This window comes from Giraffa tippelskirchi, chromosome 12 (genome assembly GCF_054371585.1).
Source record: "Giraffa tippelskirchi isolate mGirTip1 chromosome 12, T2T-mGirTip1v1.2.pri, whole genome shotgun sequence".
Taxonomy (NCBI): domain Eukaryota; kingdom Metazoa; phylum Chordata; class Mammalia; order Artiodactyla; family Giraffidae; genus Giraffa; species Giraffa tippelskirchi.
In genome coordinates, this window is record NC_137286.1 from 61,536,801 (window position 1) to 61,564,436 (window position 27,636).

Consider the following 27,636-nt stretch of genomic DNA (forward strand, 5'->3'; position numbering starts at 1 on the left):
CAAGGGAAAAGCAACAGAGAACTCCCATAAGACTATAGCTGACTTTTCAGCAGAAATTCTACAGGCCAGAAGATAGTGCCACAGTATGTGTAAAGTGATGAAAGGGAAAAAACCTACAACCAAAAATACTCTATCTGGTTAAACTATCATTCGTATCTGAAGGAGAGGTAAAGAATTTTACAGACAAGCAACAGTTAACAGAATGCAGCACCACAAAACCAACTTTATAAGAAAAGTTAAAGGGAATTCTCTAAGTGGAAAAGAAAACACTAGAAATATTAAACTTATAAAGGAAAAATCTATTGGTAAAGACAAATATACAGTAAAGGTAGTAAATCAACCACTTATATAGCTACTAGGAAGGATAAGAAAAAAATCATAATAAAATCATATGTATCTACAATAAGTACGTAGGGTTACACAAAACAAAAAGATGTAAAAATATGATGGCAAAAACACTAAATATGTGAGGGGCAGTAAAAATGCAGGGCTGTTAGAATCCATATGAATGTAAGAGACCATCAGGTTGAAATGAAAATGTATATATATAATTGTCATATATGAACTTCATGGTAACCACAAAGCAAAAATTTATAATAGATACTTACACATACAAAAGAAAAAGGATCTAAACATAACACTAAAGACAGCCATCAAATCACAAGGAAGAGATCAAAAGAAAACGAAATACAAAACAACCTGAAAAAATTTTGCAAAATGGCAGTAAGTATATATCTATTAAAAATTACTTGAAATGTTAATGGTCTAACTGTTCCAGATAAAATCATAGACAGGTTGAATCGATGAAAAAAACAAGACCCATATATATGCTGCTAATAAGAGATTCACCTCAGATCTAAAGACTCACATAGGCTGACAGTGAAAAGATGGAAAAAATTATTCCATGCAAACGGAAATGAAAGTAAAGCTGGGGTAGCTATATCAGACCACATAGACTTTAAACCAGACATATCAGACCAAATAGACCTTAAAACAGAGACCATCACAAGAGACAAGGAAAGTCATTACATAATAAAAAAAGAAGATATAAAAATTGTGTATACATATGTACATACACACACACACACACACACAAACGTATACACACACACACACACACCCAACATAGGAACACCTAAATACAAAAAGCAAATCTTACAAGGCACAAAGGAAGAAATTTCACAGTAACACAGTAATAGCAGGGGAATTTAACATCCCACTAACATTAATGGGCAGATCACCCAGACAAAAAAACCAATAAGGAAACATTGGCCTTAAACTACACAGATAGATTTAATAGCTATAAATAGAGCATTTCATCCAAAACAGCAAAATACACATTATTTACAGGACAGATCACATACCAGCCCACAAAACATGGACCTATACGATATTATGCTTATTGCATTTATGCAATAAGTCAAAGAGAGCAAGACAAGTATGATTTCACTTATATGTGGAATTCAAAAAGTGAAAGAAATGAGCAAACATCAAAACAAAGACAGAGTTATAGACGGAGATCCAACAGGTGGTTAGCAGAGAGCAGGGCGTCTGGGGGAGGAGGGAGACAGGTGAGGGAGATTAAGAGGTGCAAATTTCCCATTACAAGATAAGCGAACCACAGGGATGAAACGTAGAGAGTAGAGAATACATCCAATACTAATTTAATATTTACGTATGACGACTAGACTTATCATGGTGATTATTTTGTAATGTATAGAAATATCAACTCACTAGGTTGCATAATAGAAACTAACACAGTATTGTAGGTCAAATATACTTCAGAAATAAACTCATAGAAAAGAGATCAGATCTCTGGTTACCAGAGATGAGATGGGTGGGGAAGGGGGAATTAGATCAAAATTGCAAACTTCCAGTTATAAGCTAAGTAAGTATTTGGGATGTAATGTACAACATGATTAATATAACCAACACTGCTGTAAATTATATACGACAGTTGTTGAGACTACATTCTGAGAGTTCTCATCACAGGAAAAATTTTTTTCTTTTCCTTTAATTTTATATGTATGAGAACCCGGATGTGTATGAAACATACTGTGATAATCATTCCGTGTTGTACATTAAGTCAAATCATTATGTTCTACACCTTACACTTATACAGGGCCACATGTCAATTATATCTCAACAAAACTGGAAGGAAACAGCCGGCACAAATGTGAGAAAGTATCCTCTGACTCTAGGCCTTTCAAACTTGAATCAAATAATAAAGGTGCACACGTCCAGGCAACACAGGCACGTACTGTTCTGTGCCCAGCACGTTCAGACACCAGGGTGTGGTAGAGACCAAGGTTAAAGGTCCTGCCCCCAAGACCTCCGTCTACACTGCTTCCCATCAATCCTGTTGAGCTGCTTCTCAGGTTGTCCCATTCCCTCCCCTCTTGTTCTCAGCCCCCCAGGCCTTGACTGGAAGCCTGCTCTGGGTCATACATCTGTGCTAGGTCAGGAAATGAGAGAACACTGATCTGTGTCCTCAGACTTATAATTCTCAGATATGCAGAGCTGGAAAGCGGTTATCATTCAAGAGGAGGTGTCCCAGTCACAGTGGTTATGGGGGTGCCATAATATATGACACTCATCTTTTTAAGAATTTGTTTCATTGAAGTACAGTTGATTTATAGTATTTTGTTAATTTCTGCTATACAGCAAAGTAATTCATATACATATGTATATATTGTTTTTCATATTCTTTCTCCATTATGGCTTATTAAGGATACTGAATATAGTTTCCTGTGCTACACACTAGGACCTTGTTGTTCCATTCTATATACAATAGTTCACTTCTACTAACCCCAAACTCCCAATCCAACTCTCCCCCTTCCCCATTAACAACCACAAGTCTTTTCTTTATGTCTGAGTCTGTTTCTGTAGATAAGTTCATCTGTGTCATATTCTAGATTCCATGTATTAAGTGGTATCATATGGTATTTTTGTCTTTCTGACCTAACTTCATTTAGTGTGATAATCCTTAGGTCCATCCATGTTGTTGCAAATGGCTTGTTTCATTTTTTATGGCTGGGTAATATTCCGTGGTATATATACACCACATCTTCTTTATTCATCTCTTGATGGACACTGAGGTTGCTTCCATGTCTTGACTACTGTAAATAGTGCTGCTATGAACATAGGGGGGCATGCATCTTTTCAAATTAGAGTTCTGTCTGGATATATGCCCAATAGTTGAGAATGCTGGATCATATGGTAACTCTATTTTTCGTTCTTAAAGGAACATCCATACTGTTCTCCACAGTGTCTACACCAATTTACACTCCTACCAACAGGGCAGAAGGGTTCCCTTTTCTCCACACCCTCTCTAGCATTTGTTATTTTTAGACATTTTAATAATGGCCATTCTGACTGGTGTAAGGTCATTGCAGTTTTAATTTAAATGTCTCTAATAATTAGTGATGGTTAGCATCTTTTCATGCATGTGGGGCTCATCTTGACTTTGGGATTGACAATTCCTACTCATGACATGAGGTACACTAGCCAGAAGGACCTGACCCAGCGGGTACCTCCCTGGAAGGGAGCACTCCTTTCTCTTCTGCACTAGGTCTTCCCAGCCCTGTTCCTCCTCCACACCCCCCACAACCACTGAGGAAGCCTCACTGACCGGGAACTGAAAACTGAAAACGTCAGCCTGGTTACGGACCCAGCTTGGCCCTTCCAGAACAAGTCAACAGTGCAGGAAATTCAAGAAGCAGCGTTCACGGCCCCAGATCAGCCTCTGATTCAAGCTCTGCTTCCACTCATTCTCTGTGTGAGTGGGTTTCACGTTATCGCTTCCAATCAGAACAGGAATCCCTCGGTTGCCAGGCTGTTCTGAGGTTAGTGGACCAGCATGAAACAGAAGCTAACCAGCAGAGCAGCTGGACAAGAGGGAGTGTGCCCCCAACCTGCATGCAGAGCCTGCTGGGCCACTGAGTCCCAGGAAAAGGCAAGGGCCCTGGGTGAGTTACATCCAGCATCAGGTCAGCGCCATGTGAAAAGTGACCCCCCAAAATGGTTTCAACTGCAAAATAAGGGGACAGGCCCTGTGTTAGGTTGCTAGGGCTATCATAATAAAGCACCTAAAGCCCAGTGGTTCGAACAACAGAAATTATCTCAGAACCTGGAGGCTGACGTCCAACATCAAGATGTCAGCAGTGCTGGCTCCATCTGAGCCATGAGGGAGAATCGCGTCCTGGCCTCTCTCCCAGCTGCTGCTGGTTTGTCGCCCATCCTTGGTGTTCCTTGGCTGGTGGAGCTCTGCCTTCATCTCCACATGGGGTTCTCATGCGCACGTCTGTCTCCAAACTTCCCCTTTTCGTAAAGACACCAGTCATATCGGTTTAGGGCCACCCTCTCCAGTATGACCTCATCTTAATCAATTACACTTAATTAAATTAATTAAATTGACTCTATTTCCAAGTAAGTTCACATTCTAATGTACTGGGGGAAGGACTTCAACATATGACTCTGAGTTGGCCGGACTGGGGAGCCCTCCCTTTCAGAAAAGAGGTTTTACATTAAACTTAAAGATGGTGCTCTTTTCAGTGATCTGTGGTATAGCCCACACTACGGAGAGTGAGGAATATCAATTGGGAAATAACCAGCAGAATGAAAAAAGTTCAAGAGGAAAAGAAAACTAGGCTCCGCATACATCTGATGGAGTTGGTGTGCAAGATCGCAGCTGACAGAGAACGGAAGTTTCTGAAGTTACTAGCGCTGTTTCAGTGCTATTGAATTGCTGAAAAGTTCACATTCATTCACAAAGGGGCATGACTGCTCCATGCAACAAGGCATTTTAAGACATTTTGTATAAAGTAGTGAAAAGTTCCAAGACCTGGGAGGACAAACAAAAGAGGAAAAACAGTCTGTTTAAAATGCACTGGTTTTACACTGACGAGCCCATTAGCATGGGCTTCCCAGGTGGCCCAGTGGTAAAGAATCCACCTGTCAATGCAGGAGATACAAGACACACAGGTTTGATCCCTGTGTCAGGAAGATCCCGTGAAACATGGGAAACGGCAACCCACTTCAGTATTCTTGCCTGGAAAATTTCCTGGACAGAGGAGCCTGGAGGGCTTCAGTCCATGGGGTTCCAAAGATTGGCACATGACTGAGCACACACACACACTCTAATGTGCACATGCCCATTAGCATAGCTTTTACTGATTTCCTTTAAATATGGGTGTCTGTTCTATCATCTTTCCAGATGCACAGTCTTTGAGACAGGACCTAAGGGTCCTACACCTTAAGCTCTATTAGCCATAAACTTGGCTGATATTATCAACAGCCTCCACAGGTTATTGTCAGGATTAAACTCTTGCAGCAGTGGAAGCACTGAAAAACTGTTAACTAATACCATTGGAGCAAGACCTATGCATTAATGGAAGTGTAACCTAAGACAAGGGAAGTGTATGGGTATGCAGGACGTGCACACTGACACTCAAAGATGCACAGTGGGCACATATGTAGACAGGCAGAAGGGAAGATGACTTTTATTCATTCATTCGACAGACACTCATCAGGGCCTTTCAACTGAGTCCCAAGGGGGCCAAAAAGAGCTGTAGGTATTGGCCTTCAAGGGCTCACAGTAAAATGGGAACCTGCTACAGACTGGGGTTCACAGATCTCTGGTTTAAAAAGCCTTTACTAAATGCCATCTTTTTTCTCATTCTTGGAAATTTTTTTTAAGTTTCAGAAATCTTTCCCACTTATACTGTGGGGCTCTTTCAACATATTCTATTGGTTTATTTAATAATGTGTATATTTTAGATACACACTATTATTTCTACTGCTGTTACACTGGAAAGGGGCTTTAGATCTAGTATGAACCAAACCTCAAACACTCACACTTTATAGATATATATAAATATGGGGTCAGCCAAAAGGTTGGCTTGGTTTCTCCATAAGATGGCTCTAGTAGTGCTTAGCTGTCTTTAACTTCATTTGAAACCATTTTGTTAGACTATCGTGATAGCTCTCATATCAGCATGCATTTAAAAAAACTTATCAAAATTAGTGAATTTTTCCGTAGCCATTTTAATACTGAACATGGAAGAAAAAAGAAACATTTTTGGTATATTATGCTTTATTATTTCAAGAAAGGGAAGAATGCAACTGAAATGCAAAAAATAGATTTGTGCAGTGTACAGAAAAGGTGCTGTTGACTGACTGAATGGGTCAGAAGTGGTTTGCGAAGTTTTGTGCTAGAGATTTCTTGTTGGACAATGCTCCACAGCCCGGTAGACCCGTTGAAGTTGACAGCGATCAAATCTAGATATTAATTGAGAACAATCAACATTATACCATGCAGGAGATAGCTGACACAACTCAGAATATCCAAATCAACTGTTGAAAATCATTTGTACCTGCTTGAGTCTGTTAACATGTACAAATATTCTTGCCTGGAGAATCCCAGGCACAGAGGAGCCTGGTGGGCTGCCATCTATGGGGTCGCGCAGAGTTGGACACGACTGAAGCGACTTAGCAGCAGCAGCAGCAGAATCTGTTAATTGCTTTGATGGTTGGGTTCCACATATGTTAAGTGAAAAAAGTCTTCTTGATTGTATTTCTGCATGCAACTCTCAACTTAAGTGTAAGAAAAATGTTGTTTTTAAAACAAATTGTGACAGGCAATGCGAAGTGGATACTGCACAATAATGTGGAGTGGAAGAGACTGTGGGGCAAGAGAAATGGACCACCACCAACTACACCGGAGGCCAGTCATCATCCAAAGGTGTATGGTGAGACTGGAAGAGAGTCCTCTATTCTGAGCTCCTTCTGGAAAATCAAATGATTCATTCCAACAAGTACTGCACCCAATTAGGCCAACTTTCAGCAGCACTAGATGAAAAACGTCCAGAATAAGTCAACAGAAAACACAAACTTTCATACGAATAATGCAAGACTACGTGTTTCTTTGATGACCAGCAAACAACTGTTACAGCTTGGCTGGGAAGTTCTGATTCATCCACCACATTCACCAGACATCACATCTTCAGATGTCCATTTATTTCAGTCTTTACAAATTATCTTAATGAAAAAAAAATATTCAATCCCCTGGAAGACTGTAAAATGTACCTGGAACAGTTCTTTTCTCAAAAAGATTAAAAGTTTTGGGAAGATGGAATCATGAAGTTGCCTGAAAATAGCAGAAGGTAGTGGAACAAAATGGTGAATAGGTTATTCAATGAAGTTCTTGATGAAAATGAAAATTTTCTTAGGGCTTAACCCATGGCTCCAAATTATTTCCTTTCCAACTATTAGAAACCAAACCTTATTCCACCTAAAGAAAATTTTAAATCAAAGGTACACGTGGCTATGATGGGAAACCTTGTTCTAAACCAACACTCTCACAAAGAAAAAAATAGAAAAGCTGGATAAAATACACATTTAAAAACTGATTTGAAGAGGTCCAACACCAAGACGGCAGGGGCAGCCCCTCTCCCTAGAACTTGCCTCCTATCGGCTGACAGGAGCCGGCAGAGTGGCAGCGAGGAGCGAGGGACCTGGCAGCGCTGGGGCAGAAGCCAAGTCTGGGGCAGCCAAGCAGCCCGACCAGGAGGGGCAAGCCTTCAGAGAGAGGGGATGGCAAAGAAATGGGCCAAACGGCATGGGGTTTCCCTCAACACGTTCACAGACTAAGCTGCATGGGTAAGAGATGATAAAGCAGTTATAAAATGGCTTAAAAAGAACAGCAGAATTTCCAGCCATTTTATGCTATCAGAAATATAAAAATCAGAATTTTGGACCACTTTGGAGCTGCCTTGGGAAGCAACCCAAGCCATCAGCTGGGATTCCTGCAGAGCTATCCCCAAGACTGGGGGCAGGGTAGACTGGAACCAGAACCCAGCTGAGCCTCAGCAAAATAGCAAAATAGCCTCCACAGCAGTAGTGACCTCCAGACACAGAGGGAACACTGACTGAAGTCTCTGCAACTTTTGTACATAATCAAAGAGAAACAAAAACACGGGTCCAAACAACAAAAGAGACAAGAGAAATGGCACCGCAGATGGCAGATACTGCAGCTATCAGCTGTGATTTTAATGATTAGTCTGTTCCAAAAAAAGACTGTGAGATGGAGACATTCACCAGAGACTGCACATCTATGAGAAACTGTCAAACTAAAATTTTAGAAACGAAAAATACTTTGGTGGTCAATTTTATGTGTCAACCTGACTGTTTCATGGGATACCCAGATATTTAGCTAAACATTATCCTTAAGTGAATCTGTGAAAGTGTTTTCAGAAGAAATACTAACATTTGAATTGGTGGACTCAGTAAAACATGTTGCCTTTCCCTTGAGGGATTATAATATGATGTGATATGATTATATATGTGTGTGTATATATATAGGTATATATATATATATCTCTGTGTGTGTGTATATATATCCTATTGATTTTATTTCTCTGGAGAACCCTGACTAATATAACTACATAACTACTCAGTATCTCAGTAATAATATAAAAAATACTGCTAAAAGCATTAACAGAGGAAGAATCTTAAATCCACTATGCTGAGTGAAAGGAACCAGTTTCAAAGGAACCAATATCACTAATTATGTGATTCCATTTACATAGTATTCTCAAAAACAAGACTGAAGTGTTAGAAAACAAATCAGTGGTTGCCAAGTATTTGTGTAAGGATCAGTTGTGACTGTAATAGAAAGTGTGAGGGAGCTTTCAGGGTAGTTGAAATGTTCTGTATCTTGAGTGTTTCGGTACATAAATGTATACATATTTTAAAAGTCACAAAACTATATACTGAAAAAATTAAATCACTCTATATTAATTTATAAAATAAAATTTTAAGACATAAAAAACAAAAGATGGCTTTAACAGATAAGGGACACATGAGGAGTGACTTAGGATGCTGCAAGGTAGATTACTCTCTGGTTCTTCTGGTTCCTTTTGATCTCTGGTCAAATTAGAATCAGAGTTCAAATTGCCAAAATCCACTGGATCATCGAAAAAGCAAGAGAGTTCCAGAAAAACATCTACTTCTGCTTTATTGACTATGCCAAAGCCTTCACTGTGTGGATCACAGAAAACTGTGGAAAATTCTTAAAGAGATGGGAATACCACACCACCTTACCTGCCTCCTGAGAAATCTGTATGCAGGTCAAGAAGCAACAGTTAGAACTGGACGTGGAACAAAAGACTGGTTCCAAATTGGGAAAGGAGTACATAAAGGCTGTATACTGTCACCCTGCTTATTTAACTTATATGCAGAGTACATCATGGGAAATGCCAGGCTGGATGAAGCACAAGCTGGAATTAAGATTGCCAGGAGAAACATCAATAACCTCAGATATGCAGATGACATGACCTTTATGGCAGAAAGCGAAGAAGAACTAAAGAGCCTCTTGATGAAAGTGAAAGAGGAGAGTGAAAAAGCTGGCTTAAAACTCAACATTCAGAAAACTAAGATCATGGCATCTTAGTTCATGGCATCACTTCATGGCAAATAGATGTGGAAACAATGTAAACAGAGACTTTATTTTTTGGGGCTCCAAAATCACTGCAGATGGTGACAGCAGCCATGAAATTAAAAGACACTTGCTCCTTGGAAGAAAAGCTATGAGCACCCTAGACAGCATATTAAAAAGCAGAGACATTACTTTGCCAACAAAGGTCCATCAAGTCAAAGCTATGGTTTTTCCAGTGGTCATGTACGGATGTGAGAGTTGGACCACAAAGAAAGCTGAGCACCAAAGAACTGATGCTTTTGAACTGTGGTGTTGGAAAAGACTCTTGAGAGTCCCTTGGACTGCAAGGAGATCAAACCAGTCCATCCTAAAGGAAATCAGTCCTGAATATTCACTGCAAGGACTGATGCTGAAGCTGAAACTCCAATAGTTTGGCTGCCTGATGCAAAGAACTGACTCATTTGACAAGACCCTGATGCTGGGAAAGATTGAGGGCAGGAGGAGAAGGGAACGACAGAGGGTGAGACAGTGGGATGGCATCAACAACTCAGTTAACATGAGTTTGAGTAAGCTCCAGGAGTTGGTGATGGACAGGGAAGGCTGGCATGCTGCAGTCCATGGGGTTGCAAAGAGTTGGACACGACTGAGCGACTGGAGTGAACTGAAGGTAGATTGAAAGGTGTCCACTGATTGAAACATGAAGATCAAAGGGATGGAAATAAAACTATAAGCATAAGGAACAAATGAGACTTGGGAGGAATCCTTAATGGTCACAGGACTGGAGCCCTAGAATATGAAAAGAGAGAAATAGAAGATTACACAAACAATATTTAAAGAAATGGAGGGCAGTGATGAACAGAGGATTTTCAGGGCACTGAAAATACTCTACACAATACAGTTATGGTGAGTACATTATATATGTCATCATATATTTGTGAAAATCCATAGAAGGAACACCACCAAAAGTGAACCCTAATGTAAACTATGAGCTTCACCTAATAATAATGTGTCAGTATCCATTCATCACTCATTACAAAACGCACCACACTAATAGCAAGATGTTAATATGAGGAACATGTGTATGTGTGTGTGTGTGTAGAAGTATATGAGAACTCTCTGTGATTTCCACTCGGTTTTCTGTAAATTTAAAATTATGCTACATGAAATAAGTCAGAGTAAGACAAATACTCTATGATCATACTTATATGTAGAATCTTGTAAACCAGAAATCATAAGAACAGAGTAGATCCATGATTTCCAGGGATGGCAGGGGGTACTTATGGGTAAATGTTCATCAAAGTGTAAAAATTTCCAGCATTAAGATAAGTAAGCCCCAGGGATATAATATGTAGCACAGTGACTACAGTTAACAATATAGTTATTATATACCTGATGGTTGCTAAATGAGTAGATCTTAAAATTTTTATCACCCACACCAAAAAAACGACCATGTGTGGCAATGAAAGTATGAACTAATGTTACTGTTTCAATTATTCTGCAATACATATATATATATACAATCACCTTGAACTTATATAATGTTACACATCAACTACATCTCAGTGAGCTGGTAAAAATTTTAAACTGCTCTAGAAACAAAGTCTAGTAATATTTTTAATAAAAGGAAAATTATCCCAGCATCAGACTCATCCTTGAGCCCTTTCCGACTCGAGTTTCAAGCCCAGGCTATAGCGCTATAGGTGCCTCTGCTGCATGTTCTGGTGACCACAGACACAGTGGGCTGGAGTCAGAAACACTGCTGCAGGGTCTCCATCTGGTCAGCTCCAGCTCCTCCTCACAAATAAGTGTGGAAGGCAGTATCTTCTCTACCGCAATCTCACAGAAGATCACACAAGACAGGCTGATAGCACGGAGGCGGCATCAAAACACCAGTTTTCTTTGTTTCACTCCAGTAAGGTCTCTTATGGTAAATATTCTCAAAAATAAACTCTCAAGCTCCCTTGTATGCAGCTTCCATACAAGGCTTGAAACAAATCATGGGTAATTCTGTGAGGAACTGTGCACATTTAGATATGCTACAATTGCCACAATGACAAAGACAGAGGATGTGATTGAAGCTTACAGAAAAATAAAAAAGGTTCTATTCAACCCATCTGAATCATTTCTAATCTCTCTGTAACTAGAAGAAGCATAAACAACTTCAGGAGAGACAAGACAATGGAAAACATTCTGTTAAGGAAGTGACTAAATGCAACTTCATTTTATTTAGCAGGGAGGAGAATGTCCGAGACTGAAACTTTGGTATGAATAATATCAATAAAAGAAGCAGAAAAGTGGGAAGGAAAAGAGGAAGAAGAGGAAGAAATCGTTTTCTCTCTTTCCTTGATTTTTAAATGAATAGTTCAGTTCAGTTCAGTCGCTCAGTCGTGTCCAACTCTTTGCGACCCCATGAATTGCATAGAGAAAGTCATAAATTTATCAGGCTTTAGCTATGGTCAAAACTGCATAAAAATTTACATCATTAAATCTTGCACACATCTCTAAATGGTGCCTTTCTCCCACAATGTGTTTTTTGATTTGTTTTGGTCTCTCTCACATTCTTTTTTATATTATTATTGCTGACTCAATCCCCAATTCCCACTTCAACAGTCAGTTCTCTACTTTTAAATTGCTTTTCTTTTTCATGAGGTCCACATTAAAGCACTTTACAATACTTTTGAAACTGTATCATTTGGTTTCATAGATACAGTGGGTAAATGTGATGTATGTGGCAATGTGAGAAGAAGCCCTCTATCATTCTGACTTCTAAGCAAAATGCTAGGAACACAAAGGCTGGAAGTACTCATCCTTCAGGAAGCAGATGCAGAGAGAATGTTTAGGGCAGTGGAACTAGTCTGTATGATACCGTGCTGGTTGAAACATGTCATTACAGATTTGTCCAAACTCACAGATGTACCACATCAGGAGGGACTCCTAATGTAAACCATGGGCTTTGGGTGATGACGAAGTGTCAGCGTGGGTTTACTGATTGTAACAAATGTTTTCATAGCTGGGGAGGCCATGCATGAGTGGAGGCAGGGAGAATATGGGGAATCTGTGCCTTCCTCTCAACTTTGATGTGAACTTAAAAATGTCTTTTCACAACTAAAAATTAAAATTTAAAAAAAGGAAGCCCTTGCCTCCTGAGGCCTCTGAAACCTCCCTCAGGGGTTCTGCACATCCCCTCCTTCAGGAAAGTGAATCTGTCTTTGCTCTTACCCCCTGGGCATCAGGATGGCTTGTTCATGAATCTGGTTTGAACTAATCTCTCGTGAAGTCGGACCTGCACTTACCCAGACGAAGTGTCCGCACGCTCCCCAGTGCAGGGTCTGTCTGGGGCAGAGCTGAGGGAAAAGCCAAACTCTCAGCAAGCACGGCCTCAGAGTCGCAGTCCCCACAGTTCCCCAAGGCCGCCCACCGCATGGCTTCAAACACCAAGTCAGTCGGTCCCCAGTCGCGTCACATATCGGCAGTCCTGCTTTTTCCTGCCGACTTCCCACTTGTCCCATCTGGCCGAGCCCCACTCAGCAGCCTCACCTCAGGCTGAGAAGACCGCATCAGAGAAATCTATCCTAACTGCAGTGGGCCTTCCAAGGGGGTGCTGGCCGTTAGCAGAGCCCTTATCACCCTGTGGGCACTGTCACTTATTTTTAACCTCCCCTGCAGCCTATGATTTTCACACAGAAAAGTCTATCAATCCCAGCAGCAAAGACTGATTCTGGGCACAAAGTAGATCTCAAGGTCACAGGAGTTCATGAAAATCCCTGGATATGCAAATACAAGCAACTATTCCTGAAACAATTTTATGACTATGTATCTTTGGAGGCACTTCTGTTTTAGTGTTACACATAAAGCAGTGTCTGAATAAAGCATTATGGAACTAATACAAGTAAATAAAACTCCAGAGTGGGAAACAAACTGAGAAACCGACTACTCAATCAGGGAAAGGCAGAGTTTACAGGCACGGTTTACCTTTCACAATCTGCAGCCAACAGGTTGTGTGGGGTGAATCCTCTTTTATTCATTTCCCCCTCTGTGCTAGTGGACCATCTCCACTGTATGGATGACATAGGGGATTGTTTTAAAGTGAGTGACCCATAAATAGAATTTCAGCCCCAATCAAGAGAAAAGATGAGCACTTTTAATATCAGGCAATGAAAAGAAACAACCTTGCTATTAATTTTGGAAGGATTATTTCCATCCACAGAACTTTGTGATGAAAGGAAGGCTTCTTGAGCTGGCACTGTGCAATCCCCCTTCAGCCTCATGCATTCCCCAAATCCAGGAGCCACTCTGCAGCAGGGAAGCACAAGGAAGAGCCCAGCATTAGGTCACTGGCCCGCAAAGCAAGGGCCTGCTCCTAGAATCTCCACACTCTGGTCAGGGAGGCCCACTCTGGCCCACGGTGCCCGTGAGGGGACCCTGACACTAGTGGACTCCAACATTCCAGCACGTTCCTAAGAGCCAAGCACTCTGTACAGGAAATGACATCTACACTGGAAACAGTTACTTCTGGAGCTCATTTTGCTTATAAGTATGTGAAAATATACTAAAATTTTATTCAGGGAAATCACACACATACTTGACCCCATATTTTCTTTTTCCTGTTTAAAAAGCAGGCAGTAGTATATTTACCCTCAGGAAGACAGAAGTATAAGCTGAGTATTCTCAGATTCTTTCCTGAGAAACACTGAAAGGCAGGTCTTTTGGACCTTGAATAAATGAACTAAACTTTAGAAGCTGTCATTTATATTCATCCCTAGTTTTAATGAGGTCAGACACAGCCAATGACTGCACAACTGCACATACATCACCTGGAAATCTACAGACAGTAAACAACACGTGGACAAGATGGGGATGGACAGTATGATTCTAGTACAAAAATGGAAATACGTATCAATGGAGCAGGAGAGAAAACTCTAAAATAACACCAGGCACCTACGGTCAATTAATCTGTGACAAAGCAGGCAAGACCACACAATGGTGAAAAGACAATCTCTTCAACAAATGGTGCTGGGAAAACTGAACAGTCACATGTGAAAAAATGAAAATAGATCATTCTTTAACTCCATACACAAAAATAAGCTGAAATGGATTAAAGACCTAAATGTGAGACTGGACTCCATACAACTCCTAGAGGAGAACATAGGCAGAACACTCTGTGACATAAATCACAGCAACATATTTTTTTGATCCATCTCCCAAAATAATGGAAATACAAACAAAAATAAAAAATGGGACCTACTTAAACTCAAAAGATTTGCACAGCAAAGGAAACAATAAGATCAAAAGACAACCCACAAATTGGGAGAAAATATTTGCAAATGATGTTACTAATAAAGGACCAGTCTCCAAAATTTACAAACAGCTCATGACACTTAACAGCATCAAAACAAACAACCCACTCAAAAAATGGGCAGAAGATCTAAATAGACATTTCTCCAGAAAAGACATACAGATGGTCAACAGGCACATGAAACGATGTTCAACATCACTAATTATCAGAGAAATGCAAATCAAAACCACAATGAGGTATGACCTCATACCAGCCAGAATGGCCATCATCAAAAAATCCACAAACGGTAAATGTAGGAGAGGGTGTGGGGAGAAGAGAATCCTCCTACACTGTTGACGGGAATGTAGGCTGGTACAGCCACCATGGAGAACAGTATCATGGTTCCTTAAAACACTAACTATAGAGCTATCCTAAGACCCTGCAATTCCATTCCTGGGCATATATCCAGAGAAGAACATGGGATGAGGTACTTTTGAATCACTACTGACGTCGCAATCTCTATTCCTTGGGTTTTATCACTTTCAGTGTTTAAACTTTCAATAAGTGCTACATATTTAAGAAGTCAATAGTGAGTTTAAACTTGCATGATAAATCTCGAACAGAAATCCACAATAAGAACGTAAGCAAGAACTGATACAAAGACCGTCAGATCAGAAAAGAAGCTTCTTACCATGTTTATTGACGACACAGGACCAATGCTGTTAACATAGATGTCAACATCAATTACAGTGGGTTTTACTGTGGAGAAAACACATGTATGTTAGTTAATACAATGTGCCAGAAAGCGCTTCTCACCTTCCTCTGAGTCACACACTGATAGCTCATACGGAAAAGTGGTGGATTTTCCTTTGGGACATGCGTGGCAGTTACAATTCTTAAATGATGAAAGATTCTTACAGTTAGTAAATTTAATTGTAAAAACACAGGATATTTATACACTGCAAGTTGCCAGTGACAGATGACGATGATACTCTAAAAGTCTTTGTTTACCTGATTATACGGCACAGAAAACATTAAAAGGTAAAATATAAGACATCACATAGGAAATGTCAAAGTTATGCTATGAAATCAAACCTACATAATGAGTAATATTGGAGAAGTAAATGGGAACTGACTCTAGTATTCTTGCCTGGAGAATTCCATGGACAGAGAAGCCTGGTGGGCTACAGTCCATGGAGTCACAAAGAGTCAGACATGACTGAGCAACTAACACGCACCCATACAATGAGTAATATCAGGGACAATTCAAGTTATTTATCCTTTACTTTGGTGCAACTCAAAGCAAAGATCTGGAGAACACATATACCAAAAGAGATTAAGAAATATTCATTTTTATCATTATTATGTAAAGACACACACGCATATCACAGATTTCAAATTTTGCAACTCAGAAAAGAATAACACTTCAGTAAGTCAAGGCATTACCGTTCGAACTATGAGGGAGTAAAATTAATATAACAAAAAACTGTAATATCTAACTGTGCATCAGAGGTAAAATTAGCTCATTTAACCTTAAAGAAAATCAGTTTCCTTCTCCTTGGCAGAAATGGAACTTGAAAGACCAGTAATGAGTTTCCCAAAACAAACTCCAAGTCAGGGGTCTGTGCCACTGAAAAGGAGGTGGCTTCCTTACCCCAGCACTCAGCAACTGATTGGTACAGGGGAGAAGAACAACAATTTTAGAGTATTCCTGCCCTAGAGGAACATAAACAAGAGACTCCTGAACCTTTGCATGTAAACAAGGCATTTCTATGGAAACAAGAGTGTTTGTATCAGCAATTATTTTAATGAGCTTCCTCCAGTTAGGCTAAATAAACAATCATTGATGAGTGGCACCTGTAAGCTCAATTCTGTTGTTCAATTACATACCCAGCAGTCTGCAGCCTGAGCCATGTTTACAAGACCTTCATGAAAATAAAAATAATGATAATGAACTGGAGTCAACTACTCTATCTGTTCAGCACAACCAAGTCATGTTAGCTTCAGAGCTGTTGGCATTTGGGAAAACACCCCAAAATGATTCTATGAACTACGTACATAGTGTTTAAATTTTATAAAAGGACTGTTCTGCATTTTATCTTTTTTTTTAATTTTTTTTATTTTAAATTAGTTTATTTATCTATTTTTTAACTTTACAATATTGTATTTGTTTTGCCATACATTGACATGAATCCACCATGAGTGTACATGTGTTCCCCTTCCAGAACCCCCCTTCCACCTCCCTCCCCATCCTATCCCTCCAGGTCACCCAGTGCACCAGCCCCGAGCGCCCTGTATCATGCATCAAACCTGGACTGGCGATTCGTTTCACATATGATAATTGACATGCTTCTATGCCATTCTCCCATATCATCCTGCCCTCACCGTCTCCCATAGAGTCCATAATACTGTTCTATTTATCTGTGTCTCTTTTGATGTCTCGCATACAGGGTTATCTTTACCGATTAACTAAATACCATATATATGTGTTAGTATACTATATTGGTGTTTTTCTTTCTGGCTTACTTCACTCTATATAATAGGCTCCAGTTTCATCCACCTCATTAGAATTGATTTGAATGTTTTCTTTTTAATGGCTGAGTAATATTCCATTGTGTATATGTACCACAGCTTCCTTATCCATTCATCTGCTGATGGGCATCTAGGCTGCTTCCATGTCCTGGCTATTATAAACAGTGCTGCGATGAACATTGGGGTACACGTATCACTTTCAATTCTGATTTCCTTGGTGTGTTTGCCCAGCAGTGGGATTGCTGGGTCATATGGCAGTTCTATTTCCAGTTTTTTGAGGAATCTCCACACTGTTCTCCATAGTGGCTGTACTAGTTTGCATTCCACGAACAGTGTAAGAGGGTTCCCTTTTCTCCACACCCTCTCCAGCATTTATTGTTTGTAGGCTTTTGGATAGCAGCCATTCTGACGGGCGTGAAATGGTACCTCATTGTGGTTTTGATTTGCATTTCTCTGATAATGAGTGATGTTGAGCATCTTTTCACGTGTTTGTTAGCCATCTGTATGTCTTCTTTGGAGAAATGTCTGTTTAGTTCTTTGGCCCATTTTTTGATGGGGTCATTTATTTTTCTGAAATTGAGCTGCAGGAGTTGCTTGTATATTTTTGAGATTAATTCTTTGTCCGTTGCTTCATTTGCTATTATTTTCTCTCATTCTGAAGGCTGTCTTTTCACCTTGCTTATAGTTTCCTTTGTTGTGCAAAAGCTTTTAATTTTAATTAGGTCTCATTTGTTTATTTTTGCTTTTATTTCCAATTTTCTGGGAGGTGGGTCATAGAGGATCCTGCTGTGGTTTATGTCGGAGAGTGTTCTGTGTATGTTTTCTTCTAGGAGTTTTATAGTTTCTGGTCTTAGGTTTAGATCTTTAATCCATGTTGAGCTTATTTTTGTGTATGGTGTTAGAAAGTGTTCTAGTTTCATTCTTTACAAGTGGTTGACCAGTATTCCAAGCACCACTTGTTAAAGAGATTGTCTTTTCTCCATTGTATATTCTTGTTTCCTTTGTCAAAGATAAGGTGTACATAGGTGCGTGGATTTATCTATGGGCTTTCTATTTTGTTCCATTGATCTATATTTCTGTCCTTGTGCCAGTACCATACTGTCTTGATGACTGTGGCTTTGTAGTAGAGCCTGAAGTCAGGCAGGTTGATTCCTCCAGTTCCATTCTTCTTTCTCAAGATTGCTTTGGCTATTCGAGGTTTTTTGTATTTCCATACAAATTGTGAAATTATTTGTTCTAGTTCTCTGAAGAATACCATTGGTAGCTTGATAGGGATTCCATTGAATCTATAGATTGCTTTGGGTAGTATACTCATTTTCACTATATTGATTCTTCCGATCCATGAACACGGTATATTTCTCCATCTATTTGTGTCCTCTTTGATTTCTTTCACCAGTGTTTTATAGTTTTCTATATATAGGTCTTTTGTTTCTTTAGGTAGATATATTCCTAGGTATTTTATTCTTTTTGTTGCAATGGTGAATGGAATTGTTTCCTTAATTTCTCTTTCTGTTTTCTTGTTGTTAGTGTATAGGAATGCAAGGGATTTCTGTGTGTCAATTTTATATCCTGCAACTTTACTATATTCATTGATTAGCTCTAGTAATTTTCTGGTAGAATCTTTAGGGTTTTCAAAGTAGAAGATCATTTCATCCGCAAACAGTGAGAGTTTTACTTCTTCTTTTCCAACCTGGATTCCTTTTATTTCTTTTTCTGCTCTGATTGCTGTGGCCAAAACTCCCAAAATCATGCTGAATAGTAGTGGTGAGAGTGGGCACCCTTGTCTTGTTCCTGACTTTAGGGTAAATGCTTTCAGTTTTTCACCATTTAGGATAATGTTAAACTGAGCTTTGCTAACTATTTTGAACAGCAAGAAGCATCTTTCTTCAGCTTAATTGGATTCAGCAAATATTCTGTCTCCAAATGCTGCATAACCTTATTAATGTTATACAAAGGTTGTGTTAAGTCAGTCAGTTGAGGACTTAACTTTTTGCAAGGGATTTTTTCTGGTTGTTTCATGGTATTTATCAGACTTTAGGTTTCCAGAGCTTTTAATCTCATTAAATAAAAAGGATCTACAGATGTAAAGCCTTAACAACTTGAAGCGGAAAGTGTCAAGTAAGTATTAAGTGCAATAGCATAATAAAGGTTTTAAGAGAAGAGTCTGGAAAACACATACACACACACACACAAAACCTGGCAGAAAAGCTGTTTTAAGGAACTTCTGATTTAAGTGGTGTCATGCTAAAGTAAAAGCTACCTTTAGGAAGGTAGCCCTGACAGTGGCACTCAGGAAACAGGGAGGCTCAAGGACTAGAGATTGAGCCCTAACACGTGATCTTGAACAGGATGTCAAGACCATTCAGTGGGGAAAAGGTATTTACAGCAAATGGTGTTATGTAAACTGGATACCCACAAGCAAAAAAAATGAAGTTGAACCGTTACACAATATAGAAAAATTAACTCAAAATGGATCAGAAACCTAAAGGATGGTTTCAAACTATAAAACTCTTCGAAGAAAACACAGGAGCAAAGCTTAATAACACTGGATTTGGTAATGATTTCTTATATATGACACCAAAAGCACAGACAATAAAAGAAAAAATAAACTGGACTACATAAAGATTTAAAAGTCCAGTTTATTTATTTATTTTTTTTGCATCAAAAGACACAATTAACAGTGGATTGTTGTTGTTGTTGTTTACTTGCTAAGTCACGTCTGACTCTCCTGTGACCCCATGGATTGTAGCCCGCCAAGCTCCTTTATTCATGAGATTTCCCAGGCAAAAATACTAGAGTGGTTACCATTTTCCTCTCCTGGAGATCTTCCCGATCCAGGGATCAAACCTGCATATCCTGCATTGGCAGGATTCTTTATCACTGAGCCACCTAGGAACCCAACACAGTGGATAGGCAACCCATATAATGGGAGAAAACATCTGCAAATCATGTATGTGGTAAGTAGTTGATATCCAAAAAATAAAAAGAACTCCCACAACTCAACAACAAATAAGCAAAAGAACCTGATTTAAAAATGGAAGTTTATTGACTATGCCAAAGCCTTTGACTGTGTGGATCACAATAAACTGTGGAAAATTCTGAAAGAGATGGGAATTCCAGACCATCTGACCTGTCTCTTGAGAAACCTGTATGCAGGTCAGGAAGCAACAGTTAGAACTGGACATGGAACAACAGACTGGTTCCAAATAGGAAAAGGAGTACGTGAAGGCTGTATATTGTCACCCTGCTTATTTAACTTATATGCAGAGTACATCATGAGAAACGCTGGGCTGGAAGAAACACAAGCTGGACTCAAGATTGCTGGGAGAAATATCAATAACCTCAGATATGCAGATGACACCACCCTTATGGCAGAAAGTGAAGAAGAACTAAAGAGCCTCTTGATGAAGGTGAAGGAGGAGAGTGAAAAAGTTGGCTTAAAGCTCAACGTTCAGAAAACTAAGATCATGGCATCTGGTCCCATCACTTCATGGGAAATAGATGGGGAAACAGTGGAAACAGTGTCAGACTTTATTTTGGGGGGCTCCAGAATCACTGCTGATGGTGACTGCAGCCATGAAATTAAAAGACGCTTACTCCTTGGAAGGAAGGTTATGGCCAACCTAGATAGCATATTTAAAAGCAGAGACATTACTTTGCCAACAAAAGTCTGTCTAGTCAAGGCTATGGTTTTTCCTGTGGTCATGTATGGATGTGAGAGTTGGACTGTGAAGAAAGCTGAGCACCGAAGAATTGATGCTTTTGAACTGTGGTGTTGGAGAAGACTCTTGAGAGTCCCTTGGACTGCAAGGAGATCCAATCAATCCATCCTAAAAGAGATCAATCCTGGGTGTTCATTGGAAGGTCTGATGTTGAAGCTGAAACTCCACTACTTTGGCCACCTCAAGCAAAGGGTTGACTCATTGGAAAAGACCCTAATGCTGGGTAGGATTGGGGGTGGGAGGAGAAGGGGACGACAGAGGATGAGATGGTTGGATGGCATCGCCGACTCGATGGACATGGGTTTGGGTAGACTCCGGGAGTTGGTGATGGACAGAGAAGCCTGGCATGCTGCAATTCATGGGGTTGCAAAGAGTCGGACATGACTGAGCGACTGAACTGAACTGAACTGAACTGAACTGAACTGAACTGAAAGGACTTAAGGCACTTCTCAAAAGAGACATAAGATGACCAATAAGCACATGAAAAAATACTTAACATTATTAGTCACTAGGGTAATGCAAATCAAAACAGCTTCCTACCCATTATGATGACTGTCATTTAAATAAAAAACAAAACGATAAACAAATGCTGGCAACAGTGTGGAGAAAATGAAAACCCTGTGCACAGTCAGTGGGAAAACAAAATGATGCAGGCACTACGGAAAAGAGTACGGTGGCTCCTCAAAAACTAAACACAGAACGACCCTCTGACCCAGCAATTCCACTTCTGGTCATATACCCAAAGGAATTAAAATCAGAGAGTCAAACATATCTGTACATTTATGTTCACAGCAGCATTATTCACAAAAGCCAAAAGCTGGGATCAAGTCATATGTCCACAGAGGGATAAATGGGTAAACCAAATGTAGTACATGCACGTGGAATATCACTTAGCCTTTCTGCGCTTGCTCACTTGATGGTCAGTCAGGTGCAGCCACGAGAGGACAGGCTCATGAAAACAAAGTTAATTCACTCACGGGTCCTAGAGACAGGTGGTATGGCACGCTTTGTAGGACTACATGGGAAAGACATAAGGGTGGTCAGGAGGCAGAAGACAGGGCAAAGGAGGGGATGCTCAGGCCGTGATCTGAACAGAGGTCTCTGGGGGAAAAGGCAGGATAAACAACTCAGATCGGCTAGTTTGGCTAGCTCACATAACTCCTGTGGGCTTGCAGCTATAGACATGGTCTCCAGTGGCCTGGTACCAGGTCTTGGGGTAATTAAAACACCAGAGTATTGTCTCCTGGGATATAAGAGCCGCCGCATAGAGGAGATATGACTCTGGACTGGATAGACTGTATGCTCAAAGACCTGCTCCAAGCTGGCCCCTTGCCATCACTAAGAACTGGCTAACCCTGGAAAGAGCAGTAGCTGCCCATCCAGGAAGCATTTTTAAGATATCAAAACATCATAATACACAGAAAGATTTAAATCTGTATGTATATGTATATACAATACTTTGACACATGCTACAACACAGATGAAGCTTGGTCACATTACAGTGAGCGAAATTAGCCAATCACCAAAAGGCAAACTATGATCCCACTTATATGAGGTACCTAGAGTAGTCAAATTCACAGAGATAGAAGGTAGAATGATAACTGCTAAGAGCTGGAAGGCAGAGACAATGCAAAGTTAGTGCTTAAAGGATACAGTTTCAGATACACAAAATGAAGACTTCTAGAGATGGATGGTGGTCATGGTTGCACAATAATCTGAATGTACTTAATACCACTGAGCTGCACACTTGAAAGCAGTTAAACTAGCAAGTTTTATGTTATATGCATTTTACCAGAAATTTTTTAAAAAGATTAAGCTCTGGGTAGTTGGGAGAAGGATGAAGGGTTACACAGATGCAAGAAAGTCAGGAATGAGGAGAGAAGGGATGGCAATTTTCTGAGTGAAAAGGAGCAGATTCTATTGAAGAAGAGCATAAAATAGGACTGATGGAATTGAGTCCTCTGCATTTAGTTCAAAAATGAATTCACTTTCAAGTTTTCATTTGATTTCTATCTTGGAAATCTATTTGGAAATTCTATCATGGAATTCTATTTGGAAATCACTATTTCCTAAAAATTCAGAATTTGTATACCTGAGAAAAACCATACTCATAAACTGTGCAATATAGATAAACACTGCAAAGCTGCTTAGGGCGAGTTTTGCTAAGAGTCAACCACATTTGTTTCCTCGAAAGACTGACGGCACCCAAAGAGGAATTACATCGACTATACTTTCTACTTGCCTCTGCCACAATACCAATGCAGATTTCTGTTTGGTTACTTTTCTTTGCCCCATCCTGAACCTTCTCATGCTAGAATTATCAATCATTAGCTGAGAAAATGACCCGGAGACCAAGATAGGAAACAGCCTCTGTCACAGTGCCCTTGTCACAGTGGCAGGACCGTCTGCTGAGGGCCCAGAGACACAGGCTGACCTCTGTTCTCCAGGCTGCCACTGGGAGCCTGGAGGGGAACAGACTCTGTGTCTGACTCACTGTGGACACACAAACACACACACACACAAACCCATCATGGTAAAAAGTAAACGAATTATATTTTAATGAAAAACATTCTTGAAATTATATTTCAATGAAAAAATATCTTGATGTCAATCTCTTTGGGGCAAGACAATCAAAACCACATATAACATAGGATTGTTGTTCAATTGCTAAGTTGTTTCCAATTCTTTGTGATCCCACAGCATGTCAGGCTCCCCAGTTCTTGACTATATTCTGGAGTTTGCTCAAATTCATGTCCATTGAGTTGGCGATAATATCTAGTCATCTCATCCTCTATCGTCCCCTTCTCCTCCTGCCTTCAATGTTTCCCAGCATCAGCTTCTTTCCCAATGAGTCAGTTCTTTGCATCAGGTGGCCAAAGTACTGGAGCTTCAACTTCAGCATCAGTCCTTCCAATGAATATTCAGGACAGATTTCCTTTAGGAGGGACTGGTTGGATCTTCTTGCAGTCCAAAGGACTCTCGAGTATTCTCCAGCACACATTCAAAAGCATCAGCTCTTTGGCACTCAGCTTTCTTTACACTTCAACTCTCACATCCATACATGACTACTGGAAAAATCATAGCTTTGACTAGATGGACTTTTGTCAGCAAAGTAATGTCTCTGCCTCTTAATATGCTGTCTAGGTGTGTCATAGCTTTTCTTCCAAGGATGACTAGATGGACTTTTGTCAGCAAAGTAATGTCTCTGCCTCTTAATATGCTGTCTAGGTGTGTCATAGCTTTTCTTCCAAGGAGCAAATGACTTTAAATTTCATGGCTGCAGCCACCATCTGCAGTTATTTTGAAGCCCAAGAAAATAAAGTCTCTCACTGTTTCCATTTTTTCCCCATTTATTTGCCATAGAGTGATGAGACAGGATGCCATGATCTTAGATTTTTGAATGTTGAGTTTTAAGTCAACTTTTTCACTCTCCTCTTTCCCTTCCATCAAAAAGCTCTTCAGTTCCTCTTTGCTTTCTTCCATAAGGGTGGTGTCACATGCATATCTGAGGTTACTGGTATTTCTCCCAGCAACCTTGATTTCAGCTTATGCTTCATCCAGCCCTGCATTCCCAATAATGTACTCTGCATATAAGTTAAATAAGCAGGGTGACAATATACAGCCTTGACATACTCCTTTGCCTATTTGGAAACAGTCTGTAGTTTCATGTCCAGTTCTAACTGTTGCTTCTTGACCTGCATACAGGTTTCTCAAGAGGCAGGTCAAGTGGTCTGGCATTTCCACCTCTTTAAGAATTTTCCACAGTTTATTGTGATCCACACAGTCAAAGGCTTTGGCGTAGTCAATAAGCAGAAGTAGATGTTTTTCTGGAACTCTCTTGTTTTTCTATGATCCAACAGATGTTGGAAATTTGATCTCTGGTTCCTCTGCCTTTTCTAAATCCAGCTTGAACATCTGGAATTTCGTGGTTCACGTACTGTTGAAGACTGGCTTGGAAAATTTTGAGCATTACTTTGCTAGCGTGTGAGACGAGTGCAATTGTGCAGGAGTTTGAACATTCTCTGGCACTGCCTTTCTTTGGTATTGGAATGAAAATTGACCTTTTCCAGTCCTGTGGCCACCGCTGAGTTTTCCAAATTTGCTGGTACATTGAGTGCAGGACTTTAACAGCATTATCTTTCAGGATTTGATATAGCTCCACTAGAATTCTATCACCTGCACTAGCTTTGTTCATAGTGATGCTTCCTAAGGCCCAGTCGAATTCACATTCCAGGATGTCTGGCTCTAGGTAAGTGATCACACGATCATGGTTATCTGGGTCGTGAAGATCTTTTTTGTATAGTTCTTCTGTGTCTTCTTGCCACCTCTTATTTATATCTTCTGCTTCAGTTAGGTCCATACCATTTCTGTCCTTTATTGTGCTCATCTTTGCATGAAATGTTCCCTTGGTATCTCTAATTTTCTTGAAGAGATCTCTAGTCTTTCCCATTCTGCTGTTTTCCTCTATTTCTTTGCACTGATCACTGAGGAAGGCTTTCTTATCTCTCCATGTTATTCTTTGGAACTCTGCATTCAGATGGGTACATCTTTCCTTTTCTCTCTTGTCTTTAGCTTCTCTTCTTTTCCCAGCTATTTTGTTATGCCTCCTCAGACAACCATTTTGCCCTTTTGCATTTCTTTTTCTTGACGATGGTCTTGATCACTGCCTCCTGAACAATGTCATGAACTTCCCTCCATAGTTCTTCAGGCACACTGTCTAACAGATCTAATCCCTTGATCTAATCCCTTGTCACTTCCACTATATAATTATAATGGATTTGATTTAGGTCATACCTGAATGGTCTAGTGGTTTTCCCTACTTTCTTCAATTTAAGTCTGAATTTGAAAATAAGAAGTTCATGATCTGAGCCACAGTCAGCTCCTAGTCTTGTTTTTGCTGACTGTATAGAGCTTCTCCATCTTTGGCTGCAAAAAAAAAATATAATCAACCTGATTTCAGTATTTGACTGTGTGGATCATAGCAAACTGTGGAAAACTCTCAAAGAGATGGGAATACCAGATCATCTACCTGTCTCCTGAGAAACTTGTATGCGGGTCAAGAAGCAAGTTAGAATCCTACATGGAACAACTCACAGGATCAGGATTGAGAAAGGAGTACAGCAAGGCTGTTTGTTGTCACCCTGTTTATTTAACTTATATGCTGAGCACATCATGAGAAATGCCGGGCTGGATGAGTTACAAGCTGGAATCTAGATTGCTGGGAGAAACATCAACAACCTCAGATATGCAGATGATACCACTCTAATGGCAGAAAGAGAAGAGGAACTAAAGAGCCTCTTGATGAGGGTGAAGGAGGAGAGTGATAAAGCCAGCTTAAAACTAAATATTTAAAAAACTAAGATGATGGCATCCGGCCTCATCACTTCATGACAAGTAGAAGGGGAAAAGGTGGAAGCAGTGACAGTTTTCCTCTCCTCTTCTCGGGCTCTAAAATCACATTGATGTTGACTGCAGGCATGAAATCAGAAGGCGATTGCTTCTTGGCAGAAATGCTATGACAAACCTAGACCGTGTGTTGAAAATCAGAGACATCACTTTGCGGACAAAGGTCCACATTGTCAAGGCTCTGGTCTTTCCAGTGGTCGCATGAGGTTGTGAGAGCTAGACCATAAAGAAGGCAGACAGCCGAAGAATCAAAGCCTTCAAACTGTGGTGCTAGAGAAGACTCTTGAGAGTTTCTTGGACAGTAAAGAGATCAAGCCAGTCAATCTTAGAGGAAATCAACCCTGAATACTCATTGGAATAACTAATGCTGAAGCTGAAGCTCCAATATTTTGGTCACCTGATGCGAACAGCCAACTCATTGGGAAAGACCCTGATACTGGGAAAGATTGAGGGCAGAAGGAGAAGATGGCCTCAGAGGATGAGATGGCTGGATGGTATCATTGATGCAATGGACATGAACTTGGGCAATCGCCAGGAGATGGTGAGGGACGGGAGGCCTGCCGTGCTGCAGGCCATGCGGTCGACTGGGTGACTGAACAACAATAGTTCACCATGTAAGTCTTTCATCTTCTTAGTTAGGTTTATGCATAGGTATTTTATCTTTTTGATGTAATTTTATTTTTATTTTTAATTGGAGGATAATCGCTTTACAGTATTGTGCTAGTTTCTGCTGTACGTCAACAGGAATCAGTCAGAGGTATACATATGTCCCCTCCTTCCCACCTCCCACCGCATCCCATTCCTCTGGGCCGTCACAGGCACCAGGCTTGAGCTCCCTGTATCATACAGCACGTTCCCACTGGCTGTCTATTTTACATAAGCTAATACATGTCTTTCAATGTTACTCTTTCAAGTCATCCTTCCCTCTCCTTCCACCACTGGGTCCACAAGTCTGTTCTCAATGTCTGCATCCCCAATACTATCCTGCAAATACATTCATCAGTATAATCTTTCTAGACTTCCATACACATGTTAATATACAATATTTGTTTTTCCATCTCTGACTTATTTCAGGCTCTAGGTTCATCCACCTCATTATAACTGATACAAATGCATTCCTTTTTATGGCTGAGCAATATTCTATTGTATATATGTAACACAATTTCTTTATCCATTCATCTGTTGATGGACATGTAAGTTGCTTCTGTGTCCTAGCTATTGTAAGTCATGCTGCAGTGAACACTGGGGTACATGTGTCTCTTTCA

The 27,636-nt window shown here is 40.1% G+C and overlaps 1 protein-coding gene across 2 annotated transcripts in view; it reads right to left on the reverse strand.

Annotated features, from left to right (window-relative positions):
• The window catches only part of GABRG3 (gamma-aminobutyric acid type A receptor subunit gamma3), a 681,490-nt gene that overhangs the window by 584,979 nt on the left and 68,875 nt on the right, over positions 1-27,636 (reverse strand). For both annotated transcript variants that reach the window (XM_081551391.1, XM_081551392.1), the window contains exon 3: positions 15,403-15,470. In XM_081551391.1, the coding sequence (XP_081407517.1) occupies positions 15,403-15,470 (68 nt within the window). The remainder of the gene's footprint in view (positions 1-15,402; positions 15,471-27,636) is intronic.